At 44.7% G+C, this 16,337-nt stretch overlaps 1 protein-coding gene across 1 annotated transcript in view; it reads left to right on the plus strand.

The window, feature by feature from the left end:
• The window catches only part of LOC124017637 (elongation of very long chain fatty acids protein 4-like), a 19,068-nt gene extending 4,534 nt beyond the window's left edge, over positions 1-14,534 (plus strand). Inside the window, exons 4-7 of the mRNA XM_046332893.1 lie at positions 374-454; positions 5,741-5,912; positions 6,769-6,896; positions 11,152-14,534. Of these exons, the coding sequence (XP_046188849.1) occupies positions 374-454; positions 5,741-5,912; positions 6,769-6,896; positions 11,152-11,499 (729 nt within the window). The 3' untranslated portion in view covers positions 11,500-14,534. The remainder of the gene's footprint in view (positions 1-373; positions 455-5,740; positions 5,913-6,768; positions 6,897-11,151) is intronic.
• Positions 14,535-16,337: the final 1,803 nt, after the last annotated feature.

Here is a 16,337-nt window from a genome sequence, read left to right on the forward strand (position 1 = left end):
CCCCTCTCTCTCTCTCTGTCTCTGTCTCTCTCTCTGTCTCTCTCTGTCTCTGTCTCTCTCCTCCCCTCTCTCTCTCTCTCTGTCTGTCTCTGTCTCTGTCTCTGTCTCTGTCTCTGTCTCTGTCTCTCTCTCTCTCTGTCTCTGTCTCTGTCTCTGTCTCTGTCTCTCTCTCTCTCTCTCTCTCTCTCTCTCTCTCTGTCTCTGTCTCTGTCTCTCTCTCTCTCTGTCTCTCTCCTCCCCTCTCTGTCTCTCTCTCTCTCTCTGTCTCTCTCTCTCTCTCTGTCTCTGTCTCTCTGTCTCTGTCTCTCTCCTCCCTCTCTCTCTATCTGTCTTTGTCTCTCACTCAGTGTGTGGTGATCTCTTCTATTCTCAGCTCTTCCTGGCGGCTCGGGCGGCCGGCTACAGCTACATCTGCCAGTCTGTTGACTACTCAGACGACCCCAATGAAGTCCGGGTGAGTTCACCCAGAAACGACCTGGGTTCAAGTAGTATTTGAAATAATTTCAAAATCTTTCGTGTGGCTTGATGCAAGTTGCCTGTCGCAATGGACAGACATCATATAGAATATTCACAAAATTGCAAACCCCCACTCATCTGGTATTCTAGACAGGATAAAGCAAACGGTAGTATTTAAACCCAGTCGGACGCCTGTATCAAATCAAATCAAATCAAATTTATTTATATAGCCCTTCGTACATCAGCTGATATCTCAAAGTGCTGTACAGAAACCCAGCCTAAAACCCCAAACAGCAAACAATGCAGGTGTAAAAGCACGGTATAATCAGTAGTACAGGTGTGACCAGTAGTACAGGTGTGACCAGTAGTACAGGTATGACCAGTAGTACAGGTATGACCAGTAGTACAGGTATGACCAGTAGTACAGGTGTGACCAGTAGTACCATGACCAGTAGTACAGGTGTGACCAGTAGTACAGTAGTACAGGTGTGACCAGTAGTACAGGTATGACCAGTAGTACAGTAGTACAGGTGTGACCAGTAGTACAGTAGTACAGGTATGACCAGTAGTACAGGTATGACCAGTAGTACAGGTATGACCAGTAGTACAGGTGTGACCTGTAGTACCATGACCAGTAGTACAGGTGTGACCAGTAGTACAGGTATGACCAGTAGTACAGGTATGACCAGTAGTACAGGTATGACCAGTGGTACAGGTGTGACCGGTAGTACAGGTGTGACCGGTAGTACAGGTATGACCAGTAGTACAGGTGTGACCAGTGGTACAGGTATGACCAGTGGTACAGGTATGACAAGTGGTACAGGTGTGACCAGTAGTACAGGTGTGACCAGTAGTACAGGTGTGACCAGTAGTACAGGTATGACCAGTAGTACAGGTATGACCAGTAGTACAGGTATGACCAGTAGAACAGGTATGACCAGTGGTACAGGTATGACCAGTGGTACAGGTATGACCAGTGGTACAGGTATGACCAGTGGTACAGGTATGACGAGTGGTACAGGTGTGACCAGTAGTACAGGTGTGACCAGTAGTACAGGTGTGACCAGTAGTACAGGTATGACCAGTAGTACAGGTGTGACCAGTAGTACAGGTGTGACCAGTAGTACAGGTATGACCAGTAGTACAGGTGTGACCAGTAGTACAGGTATGACCAGTAGTACAGGTATGTGACCAGTAGTACAGGTACAGGTATGACCAGTGGGTACCAGTAGTATGACCAGTGGTACAGGTATGACCAGTACAGGTGTGACCAGTACAGGTGTGACCAGTAGTACAGGTACCAGTAGTGTATGACCAGTAGTACAGGTGTGACCAGGTAGTGTGACCAGTAGTGGTGTGACCAGTAGTACAGGTGTGACCAGTGACAGGTGTGACCAGTAGTACAGTAGGTGTGACCAGTAGTACAGGTGTGACCAGTAGTACAGGTGTGACCAGTAGTACAGGTACCAGTAGTACAGGTGACCAGTAGTACAGGTATGACCAGTAGTGTGACCAGGTGTGACCAGTAGTACAGGTATGACCAGTAGTGACCAGTAGTACAGGTGACCAGTGACCAGTAGTACAGGTGTGACCAGTAGTACAGGTGTGACCAGTAGTACAGGTATGACCAGTAGTACAGGTATGACCAGTAGTACAGGTACCAGTAGTGTAGTACAGGTGTGACCAGTGGTACAGGTGTGACCAGTAGTACAGGTGTGACCAGTAGTACAGGTGTGACCAGTAGTACAGGTGTGACCAGTAGTACAGTGTAGTACAGGTGACCAGTAGACAGGTATGACCAGTACAGGTGTGACCAGTAGTACAGGTATGACCAGTGGTACAGGTGTGACCAGTAGTACAGGTGTAGTACAGGTAGTGACCAGTAGTACAGGTATGACCAGTAGTACAGGTATGACCAGTAGTACAGGTACCAGTAGTATGACCAGTAGTACAGGTATGACCAGTGGTACAGGTGTGACCAGTAGTACAGGTGTGACCAGTAGTACAGGTGTGACCAGTAGTACAGGTGTGACCAGTAGTACAGACCAGTAGTACAGGTATGACCAGTAGTACAGGTGTGACCAGTAGTACAGGTGTGACCAGTAGTGACCAGTAGTACAGGTGTGACCAGTAGTACAGGTGTGACCAGTAGTACAGGTATGACCAGTAGTACAGGTGTGACCAGTAGTACAGGTGTGACCAGTAGTACAGGTGTGACCAGTAGTACAGGTGTGACCAGTAGTACAGGTGTGACCAGTAGTACAGGTGTGACCAGTGGTACAGGTATGACCAGTAGTACAGGTACCAGTAGTACAGGTGACCAGTAGTACAGGTGTGACCAGTAGTACAGGTGTGACCAGTAGACATTTGGTCATGACAGTAGTACAGGTATGACCAGTGACCCAGTAGTACAGGTATGACCAGTGGTACAGGTGTGACCAGTAGTACAGGTATGACCAGTACAGTATGAGGTACAGGTGTGACCAGTAGTACAGGTATGACCAGTAGTACAGGTATGACCAGTAGTACAGGTATGACCAGTGACAGGTAGTGACCAGTAGTACAGGTACCAGTAGTATGTGACCAGTAGAACAGGTATGACCAGTAGAACAGGTATGACCAGTAGTACAGGTATGACCAGTAGTACAGTATGACCAGTAGTATAGACCAGTAGTATGACCAGTAGTACAGGTATGACCAGTAGTACAGGTATGACCAGTAGTACAGGTGTGACCAGTAGGTACAGGTACAGGTGTGACCAGTAGTACAGGTATGACCAGTAGTACAGGTATGACCAGTAGTACAGGTATGACCAGTAGTACAGGTATGACCAGTAGTACAGGTGTGACCAGTAGTACAGGTATGACCAGTAGTACAGGTATGACCAGTAGTGACCAGTAGTACAGGTGTGACCAGTAGTACAGGTGTGACCAGTAGTACAGGTAGTACAGGTATGACCAGTAGTACAGGTATGACCAGTAGTACAGGTATGACCAGTAGTACAGGTATGACCAGTAGTACAGGTATGACCAGTAGTACAGGTGTGACCAGTAGTAGGTATGACCAGTAGTACAGGTATGACCAGTAGTACCAGGTATGACCAGTAGTACAGGTATGACCAGTGGTGACCAGTAGTAGTATGACCAGTAGTGGTATGACCAGTAGTACAGGTATGACCAGTAGTACAGGTATGACCAGTAGTACAGGTATGACCAGTAGTACAGGTATGACCAGTAGTACAGGTATGACCAGTGACCCAGTAGTACAGGTATGACCAGTAGTACAGGTATGACCAGTAGTACAGGTATGACCAGTGTGACCAGTAGTACAGGTGGTGACCAGTAGTACAGGTGTGACCAGTAGTACAGGTATGACCAGTAGAACAGGTATGACCAGTAGGTACAGGTGTGACCAGTAGTACAGGTAGTGACCAGTAGTACAGGTATGACCAGTAGAACAGGTATGACCAGTAGTACAGGTATGACCAGTAGGGTATGACCAGTAGTACAGGTGTGACCAGTAGAACAGGTATGACCAGTAGTGGTATGACCAGTACCAGTAGTACAGGTGTGACCAGTAGCACAGTAGTGACCAGTAGAACAGGTATGACCAGTAGAACACCAGTAGAAGTAGTACAGGTGTGACCAGTAGCAGTACGCTATAACCAGTAGTGTATATAACCAGTAGTACAGGTGTGACCAGTAGCACAGTAGTGACCAGTAGAACAGTATGACCAGTAGTGTAGGTATGACCAGTAGTACAGGTGTGACCAGTAGAACAGGTATGACCAGTAGAACAGGTAACCAGGTATGACCAGTAGTACAGGTGTGACCAGTAGTACAGGTGTGACCAGTAGAACAGGTATGACCAGTAGTACAGGTATGACCAGTAGTACAGGTGTGACCAGTAGAACAGGTATGACCAGTGGTACAGGTATGACCAGTAGTACAGGTATGACCAGTAGTACAGGTATGACCAGTAGTACAGGTATGACCAGTAGTACAGGTATGACCAGTAGAACAGGTATGACCAGTAGTACAGGTATGACCAGTAGTACAGGTATGACCAGTAGTACAGGTATGACCAGTAGTACAGGTATGACCAGTAGAACAGGTATGACCAGTAGTACAGGTATGACCAGTAGTACAGGTATGACCAGTAGTACAGGTATGACCAGTAGTACAGGTATGACCAGTAGTACAGGTATGACCAGTAGTAACAGGTGTGACCAGTAACCAGTGGGAGATGCTGGCTGGCCTTGATCCAGTAGAACAGGTATGACCAGTAGAACAGGTACCAGTGGGATGACCAGTAGTACAGGTGTGACCAGTAGTACAGGTATGACCAGTAGTACAGGTATGACCAGTAGTACAGGTATGACCAGTAGAACAGGTATGACCAGTAGAACAGGTGTGACCAGTAACTGGGAGATGCTGGCTGGCCTTGATCCTTGCAGCGACTGGGATCATGAAATTAGACACCCGCCCTCTCTTTCCCTCACAAACACGATCAGGCTTTTATTCATCTGATCAAACCCTCCTATCAGACAGACGGGGACAGCAGGAGGGGGGGGGGGGGTCAGTTTAACCTAGCTACTTCTCCATGACGTCTACACCAGGCTGCATGCCACGTCCACACAGATGATCCATTATACTGACCAGATGCTCAAGTGGCCGCTCTAACAATGACAATAAATGTCTTCAGAAAAAATGGAAGGCCGTCGGAAGTAGGCAAGATCAAGTGGGACCGATCTAGCCAATGAGAGGGCAGATATACGTGTGAACTACAGGTATAGAGTGTTCTATTCGATCAATCAAGCCTCATGTAATCAAATAAGCCATCACAGGTTTTGTTGACGAAATTCGACACTCTCATTGACCTCCATATAAAAAGTCCTTGCTTGGGGAGGGCAACCCCCCCCCAAAATAAAACGTTGAGTAAAACAATAATAAATAAAAAAACCCTGCTAGAGGAGACACATTTTGGGCCCAGTCATCCCTTTCACTTCGACCTCTTCCTCTCTGTCGTCAGCGACCATTTTGTGTCAAATTGTTGATGATGAAAGGTCAAAGGTCAGGGATCATATCAGGCTATAGTCGACAGATTCTAGCAGACGCATAAAACTTCCCCCCTCTCTGGAGAGGTCATGACCCCCCCCCGCCCCCCCCCCCGCCCCCCCTTAAGTTATGAAATATAACCTGTCTGGAGATGATTATCCAAATCTCCCTGGATGATACTAATGTCTCCGCCCCCCCGCCCCGCCCTCGCCCCGCCCCCTTCACAGATAGCAGCAGCGTTGTGGTGGTATTTCGTCTCTAAAGGAGTAGAGTACCTGGACACGGTGTTCTTCATCCTGAGGAAGAAGTTTAACCAGGTCAGCTTCCTACACGTCTACCACCACTGCTCCATGTTCACCCTCTGGTGGATCGGCATCAAGTGGGTCGCTGGCGGACAGTGTGAGTATCCCATCTACTCGTCTGTTTTACTTAACCCTGCAACTTCCTTTGGGTCGCTGGAGGACAGTGTGAGTATCCCCTCTACTTGTCTTCCTTTGGGTCGCTGGAGGACAGTGTGAGTATCCCCTCTACTTGTCTTCCTTTGGGTCGCTGGAGGACAGTGTGAGTATCCCCTCTACTTGTCTTCCTTTGGGTCGCTGTCTTCCTTTGGGTTGCTGGAGGACAGTGTGAGTATCCCCTCTACTTGTCTTCCTTTGGGTCGCTGGCGGACAGTGTGAGTATCCCATCTACTTGTCTTCCTTTGGGTCGCTGGCGGACAGTGTGAGTATCCCCTCTACTCGTCTGTTTTTACTTAACCCAGCAACTTCCTTTGGGTCGCTGGAGGACAGTGTGAGTATCCCCTCTACTCGTCTTCCTTTGGGTCGCTGGAGGACAGTGTGAGTATCCCCTCTACTTGTCTTCCTTTGGGTCGCTGGAGGACAGTGTGAGTATCCCCTCTACTCGTCTGTTTTACTTAACCCTGCAACTTCCTTTGGGTCGCTGGAGGACAGTGTGAGTATCCCATCTACTCGTCTTCCTTTGGGTCGCTGGAGGACAGTGTGAGTATCCCATCTACTCGTCTTCCTTTGGGTCGCTGGAGGACAGTGTGAGTATCCCATCTTCTCATCTGTTTTTATATACTTAACCCAGCAATTTCCTTCTTTAGAAAAAAAGGAATCTCTTCTTCTGCGTTGAACTGTAGCCCAAAGCAGAAACGTGTTACGTTCCCTTTTATTAGAAATTCATGCTTTATTGGTAATTTGGTAATGGACCTCATCACATTATCTGATGGGTGCCCCCCCTCCCTCCTTTGCAGCATTCTTTGGTGCACACATGAACGCAGCCATCCATGTCCTGATGTATCTGTACTATGGGCTGGCCTCCTTTGGACCCAAGATCCAGAAGTACCTGTGGTGGAAGAAGTACCTGACTGTTATACAGATGGTAAGAGATCCGTTTACAGTAACTTGATTTAGATGGATTTTACAGTAAAGTCAGTCTAACTTGATTCAGATGGATTTACAGTAAAGTCAGTCTAACTTGATTCAGATGGATTTACAGTAAAGTCAGTCTAACTTGATTCAGATGGATTTACAGTAAAGTCAGTCTAACTTGATTCAGATGGATTTACAGTAAAGTCAGTCTAACTTGATTCAGATGGATTTACAGTAAAGTCAGTCTAACTTGATTCTGATGGATTTACAGTAAAGTCAGTCTAACTTGATTCAGATGGATTTACAGTAAAGTCAGTCTAACTTGATTCAGATGGATTTACAGTAAAGTCAGTCAAACTTGATTCAGATGGATTTACAGTAAAGTCAGTCAAACTTGATTCAGATGGATTTACAGTAAAGTCAGTCTAACTTGATTCAGATGGATTTACAGTAAAGTCAGTCTAACTTGATTCAGATGGATTTACAGTAAAGTCAGTCTAACTTGATTTAGATGGATTTACAGTAAAGTCAGTCTAACTTAATTCAGATGGATTTACAGTAAAGTCAGTCTAACTTGATTCAGATGGATTTACAGTAAAGTCAGTCTAACTTGATTCAGATGGATTTACAGTAAAGTCAGTCTAACTTGATTCAGATGGATTTACAGTAAAGTCAGTCTAACTTGATTCAGATGGATTTACAGTAAAGTCAGTCTAACTTGATTCAGATGGATTTACAGTAAAGTCAGTCTAACTTGATTCAGATGGATTTACAGTAAAGTCAGTCTAACTTGATTCAGATGGATTTACAGTAAAGTCAGTCTAACTTGATTCAGATGGATTTACAGTAAAGTCAGTCTAACTTGATTCAGATGGATTTACAGTAAAGTCAGTCTAACTTGATTCAGATGGATTTACAGTAAAGTCAGTCTAACTTGATTCAGATGGATTTACAGTAAAGTCAGTCTAACTTGATTCAGATGGATTTACAGTAAAGTCAGTCTAACTTGATTCAGATGGATTTACAGTAAAGTCAGTCTAACTTGATTCAGATGGATTTACAGTAAAGTCAGTCTAACTTGATTCAGATGGATTTACAGTAAAGTCAGTCTAACTTGATTCAGATGGATTTACAGTAAAGTCAGTCTAACTTGATTCAGATGGATTTACAGTAAAGTCAGTCTAACTTGATTCAGATGGATTTACAGTAAAGTCAGTCTAACTTGATTCAGATGGATTTACAGTAAAGTCAGTCTAACTTGATTCAGATGGATTTACAGTAAAGTCAGTCTAACTTGAGTGCTCTGGAGCAGGTTTTCATCAAAAAATTATTATTATTATTATTTTTTATTTCACCTTTATTTAACCAGGTAGGCTAGTTGAGAACACCTTTATTTAACCAGGTAGGCTAGTTGAGAACACCTTTATTTAACCAGGTAGGCTAGTTGAGAACACCTTTATTTAACCAGGTAGGCTAGTTGAGAACACCTTTATTTAACCAGGTAGGCTAGTTGAGAACACCTTTATTTAACCAGGTAGGCTAGTTGAGAACACCTTTATTTAACCAGGTAGGCTAGTTGAGAACACCTTTATTTAACCAGGTAGGCTAGTTGAGAACACCTTTATTTAACCAGGTAGGCTAGTTGAGAACACCTTTATTTAACCAGGTAGGCTAGTTGAGAACACCTTTATTTAACCAGGTAGGCTAGTTGAGAACACCTTTATTTAACCAGGTAGGCTAGTTGAGAACACCTTTATTTAACCAGGTAGGCTAGTTGAGAACAGGTTCTCATTTGCAACTGCGACCTGGCCAAGATAAAGCATAGCAGTGTGAACAGACAACACAGAGTTACACATGGAGTAAACAATTAACAAGTCAATAACACAGTAGAAAAAATGGGCAGTCTATATACAATGTGTGCAAAAGGCATGAGGAGGTAGGCGAATAATTACAATATTGCAGATTAACACTGGAGTGATAAATGATCAGATGGTCATGTACAGGTAGAGATATTGGTGTGCAAAAGAGCAGAAAAGTAAATAAATAAAAACAGTATAAAAACAGTATGGGAATGAGGTAGGTGAAAATGGGTGTGCTATTTACCAATAGATTATGTACAGCTGCAGCGATCGGTTAGCTGCTCAGATAGCTGATGTTTGAAGTTGGTGAGGGAGATAAAAGTCTCCAACTTCAGCGATTTTTGCAGTTCGTTCCAGTCACAGGCAGCAGAGTACTGGAACGAAAGGTGGCCAAATGAGGTGTTGGCTTTAGGGATGATCAGTGAGATACACCTGCTGGAGCGCGTGCTACGGATGGGTGTTGCCATCGTGACCAGTGAACTGAGATAAGGCGGAGCTTTACCTAGCATGTAGATGACCTGGAGCCAGTGGGTCTGGCGACGAATATGTAGCGAGGGCCAGCCGACTAGAGCATACAAGTCGCAGTGGTGGGTGGTATAAGGTGCTTTAGTGACAAAACGGATGGCACTGTGATAGACTGCATCCAGTTTGCTGAGTAGAGTGTTGGAAGCCATTTTGTAGATGACATCGCCAAAGTCGAGGATCGGTAGGATAGTCAGTTTTACTAGGGTAAGCTTGGCAGCGTGAGTGAAGGAGGCTTTGTTGCGGAATAGAAAGCCGACTCTTGATTTGATTTTCGATTGGAGATGTTTGATATGAGTCTGGAAGGAGAGTTTGCAGTCTAGCCAGACACCTAGGTACTTATAGATGTCCACATATTCAAGGTCGGAACCATCCAGGGTGGTGATGCTAGTCGGGCATGCGGGTGCAGGCAGCGATCGGTTGAAAAGCATGCATTTGGTTTTACTCGCGTTTAAGAGCAGTTGGAGGCCACGGAAGGAGTGCTGTATGGCATTGAAGCTCGTTTGGAGGTTAGATAGCACAGTGTCCAATGACGGACCGAAAGTATATAGAATGGTGTCGTCTGCGTAGAGGTGGATCAGGGAATCGCCCGCAGCAAGAGCAACATCATTGATATATACAGAGAAAAGAGTCGGCCCGAGAATTGAACCCTGTGGCACCCCCATAGAGACTGCCAGAGGACCGGACAGCATGCCCTCCGATTTGACACACTGAACTCTGTCTGCAAAGTAATTGGTGAACCAGGCAAGGCAGTCATCCGAAAAACCGAGGCTACTGAGTCTGATCTCTCTGTACTTTGCTCCGTTCATCTGGATCCTGACTAGTCTCCCAGTCCCTTCACCCCAGTCTGAGGTCTTGAGCGCTCTGGAGCAGGTTTTCATCAATGATCTCTCTGTACTTTGCTCCGTTCATCTCGATCCTGACTAGTCTCCCAGTCCCTGCCGCTGAAAAACATCCCAGCAGGGCAGTTTCACTTAGGGGTGTACTCCCTTTTGTTGCCAGCGGTTTAGACATTAATGCCTGTGTGTTGAGTTATTTTGAGGGGACGGCAAATATACACTGTTATAAAAGCTGTACACTCACTACTTTACATTGTAGCAAAGTGTCCTTTCTTCAGTGTTGTCACATGAAAAGATACACTCAAATATTTACAAAAAAATGTGAGGAGTGTATTCACTTTTGTGATATACTGTATGTCACTATGGGGTATTGTGTATAGATTGATAAGGAATATGTTTTTTTAATTTAATCCATTTTAGAATAAGGCTGTAACGTAACAAAATGTGTTAAAAGTCAAGGGGTCTGAATACTTTCCCAGAAGGCCCTGTAATATAATAAACTGATCCCTCTGTCTCTACCTCAGGTCCAGTTCCATGTTACTTTCCCAGAAGGCCCTGTAATATAATAAACTGATCCCTCTGTCTCTACCTCAGGTCCAGTTCCATGTTACTTTCCCAGAAGGCCCTGTAATATAATAAACTGATCCCTCTGTCTCTACCTCAGGTCCAGTTCCATGTTACTTTCCCAGAAGGCCCTGTAATATAATAAACTGATCCCTCCCTCTGTCTCTACCTCAGGTCCAGTTCCATGTTACTTTCCCAGAAGGCCCTGTAATATAATAAACTGATCCCTCTGTCTCTACCTCAGGTCCAGTTCCATGTTACTTTCCCAGAAGGCCCTGTAATATAATAAACTGACCCCTCTGTCTCTACCTCAGGTCCAGTTCCATGTTACTTTCCCAGAAGGCCCTGTAATATAATAAACTGATCCCTCCCTCAGGTCCAGTTCCATGTTACTGTCTCTACCTCAGGTCCAGTTCCATGTTACTTTCCCAGAAGGCCCTGTAATATAATAAACTGATCCCTCCCTCTGTCTCTACCTCAGGTCCAGTTCCATGTTACCATCGGCCACACTGCTCTGTCCCTCTACATGGACTGTGATTTTCCTCACTGGATGCACTATGCCCTGATCTGCTACGCCCTCACCTTCATCGCCCTGTTCGGTAACTTCTACTACCAGACGTACCGCCGTACGCCGCGCCAACCCAGGGAGCCCAAGGCCGCCAAGGCTCTGTCTAACAACGGGGTCTCCAACGGGCTGTCCAAGGGACTGGGGAACGGAGCTGCGGTGGGGGTGCTGGTGGGGGGCAAGGTGGAGGTAAAGGAGAGGTCATCTGGGGTGGACAACGGGAATGGAAGGAGAAAGAGGAAGGGGAGGGCCAAGAGGGATTAGACGGAGGGGAGGGGTGTAAGGCTGAAGCAGGCTGGCACTAACAGGCCTTGCTGTTTAATCTTATTATACCTCCCACATAGCACCCTATTCCCTATACAGCACATGACTTGTAGGTGAAGGTGTGGTAAGAGGCTGGAGTCTAATTCCATTTCAATTCAGTCAATCTAATGACATTCAAAATTTCCAATTTTCCTCATTGGCTTTGATTGGGGAAAATGTGAATTTCAGTTAACTTTCTGCGTTTGGCTGAATTAAAAGGGAAACGACCCTGGTAAGAGGTCGCGACGTGTCCATGGTGACCGTCATTACAACTAATCCAACGTTCAGTAGTTTCTGGTCTGGAAAACAATAAACAATCAACATGTTCTCTCTCTGTACTGCAGTGTTGAGGTTTGTAGCTAGCTAACCGACTGGTTTGTAGCTTGCTAACCGACTGGTTTGTAGCTAGCTAAGCGACTGGTTTGTAGCTAGCTAACTGACTGGTTTGTAGCTAGCTAACCGACTGGTTTGTAGCTAGCTAAGCGACTGGTTTGTATCTAGCTAACCCACTGGTTTGTATCTAGCTAACCCACTGGTTTGTAGCTAGCTAACCGACTGGTTTGTAGCTAGCTAAGTGACTGGTTTGTATCTAGCTAACCCACTGGTTTGTATCTAGCTAACCCCCTAGTTTGTAGCTAGCTAACTCACTGGTTTGTAGCTAGCTGATTTAATGGTGTTAGCTGATTCGCTGGTGTTTAGCTAGCTAACCCACTGGTAACAGTTACACTGCTATCTAGAGACAGGAACACACCACACACGTAGTTTAAACATTCAATGTGTACATATGCCTTTTAAAGAATATGACTTACTCATTCTGTCATTTTTGTCCTTTGTCCAGATTTGTTGATTCATATGATGTGAGGTAAGCCATTGAATTATTCAGCCCACTCACACTGTTGCCATAAGCAGAGAGAGAGATAGAGATAGAGATCGGTCATTTTACATGCCACATAAATGTTGTAATGGTTCATTTTTATCAATAAGACAGACTCAGCTGTTGGCAATCCTAGCCACATATTGAGATTGCATTAAAAAAAATTGAGCTCTTGAAATGCAAGCTAAGCTTTATCCAATTACAACTTGGCCAGTTAGACTTGTTTACTGTACATGGTAATAAAAAACATCACTCATTATTATTAGAAGAGACATTCGGTTAGAGACAGCGGAATCTAGAAGCGACATTCGGTTAGAGACAGCGGAATCTAGAAGCGACAGTGGAATCTAGAAGAGACATTCGGTTAGAGACAGTGGAATCTAGAAGTGACATCCGGTTAGAGACAATGGAATCTAGAAGCGACATTCGGTTAGAGACAATGGAATCTAGAAGAGACAGTGGAATCTAGAAGAGACATTCGGTTAGAGACAGCGGAATCTAGAAGAGACATTCGGTTAGAGACAGTGGAATCTAGAAGAGACATTCGGTTAGAGACAGTGGAATCTAGAAGAGACATTCGGTTAGAGACAGTGGAATCTAGAAGCGACATTTGGTTAGAGACAGTGGAATCTAGAAGAGACATTCGGTTAGAGACAGTGGAATCTAGAAGTGACATTCGGTTAGAGACAGTGGAATCTAGAAGTGACATTCGGTTAGAGACAGTGGAATCTAGAAGAGACAGTGGAATCTAGAAGCAACATCCAGTTAGAGACAGTGGAATCTAGAAGAGACATTCGGTTAGAGACAGTGGAATCTAGAAGAGACATTCAGTTAGAGACAGTGGAATCTAGAAGAGACATTCGGTTAGAGACAGTGGAATCTAGAAGAGACATTCAGTTAGAGACAGTGGAATCTAGAAGAGACAGTGGAATCTAGAAGAGACATTCGGTTAGAGACAGTGGAATCTAGAAGAGACATTCGGTTAGAGACAGTGGAATCTAGAAGTGACATTCAGTTAGAGACAGTGGAATCTAGAAGAGACAGTGGAATCTAGAAGCAACATCCAGTTAGAGACAGTGGAATCTAGAAGAGACATTCGGTTAGAGACAGTGGAATCTAGAAGAGACAGTGGAATCTAGAAGAGACAGTGGAATCTAGAAGAGACATTCAGTTAGAGACAGTGGAATCTAGAAGAGACAGTGGAATCTAGAAGAGACATTCGGTTAGAGACAGTGGAATCTAGAAGAGACATTCGGTTAGAGACAGTGGAATCTAGAAGAGACATTCGGTTAGAGACAGTGGAATCTACAAGAGACATTCGGTTAGAGACAGTGGAATCTACAAGAGACAGTGGAATCTAGAAGAGACATTCGGTTAGAGTGGAATTTTGTCCGAAATGTTTTCTTGATTTTTTATTTCACTGTTCTGTCCTGGTTGCCTCCACATACAATATCACTAGTTGTCTTACTCAGTGAAGGTGGAGCTGTTGAGCAGAGCCAAGTAGACGTACAGTAACTGTGAAGACATCCGCTAATGGAATATCAGGGCGAATCAAAACACCTAGTCAACTGGGAGACGCTGTTTTATCAACCAATCAAATCGAATGATCGATTTGATTGGTTGATTTGATACGCTGTTTAGGCAATATCAGCTGGTCAATGTGTTTAGTTAGTGTACTGTATATACTGCTTACTGAAGGACCGTGTGCTCTACCTAACCGTGACTCGTGTAGAGTACAACACGACACAGTCTACTCGAGAGCAGAAAATTCAACCATGGTATCACGCCATGTAATAAGATGTTATATCTTGTTTTTTTTAAATAGATTTTTATTGTTCCTGTCTTAAAATATAAATAGTTGTTTTCTCTTCTTCTTCTGAATGGCAAAGTGCTTGTCTGTGTTTTAGTGTTCTTGAAGACTTGTTTAATTTGTATATTATTGCGTGTTGTATATATTAAACGCTGTGTGATTTTGTACATTTTGTGCTTTTTTCGGGGCGTGGAAAAGTTCCCAACTGATTGCCATGATGAGCAGATATTTCTCTTGCACGTTCTTTTCAAAATGATCATGACTTGTTTCAAAACTCATAGATACAAAATAAACAGAATGCCTGTACATACAGTATGTGTTGTCTCTCCTTCAGCCATTTAAAAAAATATTGTATGTCTACGATCACTTCACTTCATTGTTGTTTAATTTATTACTGCTCGGGGGACAGGAATGGAGGGTGTAAATCGTCACTGCTCTCTGGACCAAGGTCATGTTGAGGCTTTGGTCATTCTGAGGAGAGTGCCTTGTCATTCTTCTGAGTGAACACCAGAGGGCGTAGTGGTCATTCTGAGTAGAGTGCCTTGTCATTCTTCTGAGTGAACACCAGAGGGAGTAGTGGTCATTCTGAGTAGAGTACCTTGTCATTCTTCCAAGTGAACACCAGAGGGCGTAGTGGTCATTAGAACAGAACGATGTTTTAAAGTCTTCGGCTCGAGAGAAGAATGGGGTTTACACTCCAGAGACTTGTCAGTATCTAACCTGTATATCCACCATGTTTCTATCTCCTATCTAGTCCAGTCCAGTATCTAACCTGTATGTCCACCATGTTTCTATCTCCTATCTAGTCCAGTCCAGTATCTAACCTGTGTAGAGCAGTGACCAGTCAGGGGTTTGTCCTCACTGTCTAACACTGGGGTAAAAATCTAAGTGTATTGGTCACAAACACATCTTTAGCAGATGTTATTGCGGGTTTAGCGAAGAATGCTTGTGATTTCAGAGATGTTGACACTCTGCAGTCAGTGAGGAAATAGAAGAGTGTTTCAAATGGCAGCCTATTCCCTTCATAGTGCCCTACTTTTGACCAGAGCCCAGTGGGTGCTTCTTGTGCCCTATAAAGGGAATAGGGTCCCATTTGGGGATGCAGCCTAGCTGTTTAATAGATGTGTGGTCCAGGAGGTCACCTACTCCTTTATGTCACTGATCAGGGGGCCCCAAGGACCAATCAGCATCCTTCTTCCTCAGCCCCACGCTTCCTTCACGGAGACAAAGGTTTCCATGGTAACCGTACACCAGCCCGTGCTTCTAAATTAAACTGAGCGTGCCCCTCACACCTCCCTACCACACACACACACACACACACACACACACACACACACACACACACACACACACACACACACACACACACACACACACACACACACACACACACACACACACACACACACACACACACGCACATACGCATACACACACAACCCTCTTCTGTAATCCTTGAGGGCCCCCCACACAGTTGCGTGTGTGTGTGTGTGTGTGTGTGTGTGTGTGTGTGTGTGTGTGTGTGTGTGTGTGTGTGTGTGTGTGTGTGTGTGTGTGTGTGTGTGTGTGTGTGTGTGTGTGTGTGTGTGTGTGTGTGTGTGTGGTCATGCACTACTAGACAAGAGAGTGTATGGGTGGGTGTTTGTATTGCCAGAGAAGGAGATGAAGGTTCTTTGTTATTCTGTTACCCGGAACAATAATACTTTTATAACTCAATACATGACAGCTGTAATTTTAACAAACATCTCCCCTTCAGGCTCCTACATTTCCTCACAGTCTCAACATCTCCTCAGATACAGAGAGAAGATTCCCTGGCCTCACATTAATCTGTGTTTCTTCTTCAGACTATTTAGGCACGTTAAAAATTAAAAATTAAATGTTTTTAAGTCTCAAATATCTGTCCTAGCCCCTGTTATTGGATGGTCCGGAGGACTAATTAAGGAGAATTTCTATGCCTCCGTAGTCCCCTCGGCCCCCTTTGTCTCCTCCCTCACACAAGGAGGAGGGGCCTCCTTCAGGGCCAGGCTAGAGCAGACATGTGTTCATCTATATGCCTGCCTGAAATTCTCAGGGAGAGGAGAACAGAGCAGTAGAGACGCAGTCATAAGTCAGATA

Source organism: Oncorhynchus gorbuscha, unplaced genomic scaffold (assembly GCF_021184085.1).
Source record: "Oncorhynchus gorbuscha isolate QuinsamMale2020 ecotype Even-year unplaced genomic scaffold, OgorEven_v1.0 Un_scaffold_295, whole genome shotgun sequence".
In the NCBI taxonomy this organism is placed as follows: domain Eukaryota; kingdom Metazoa; phylum Chordata; class Actinopteri; order Salmoniformes; family Salmonidae; genus Oncorhynchus; species Oncorhynchus gorbuscha.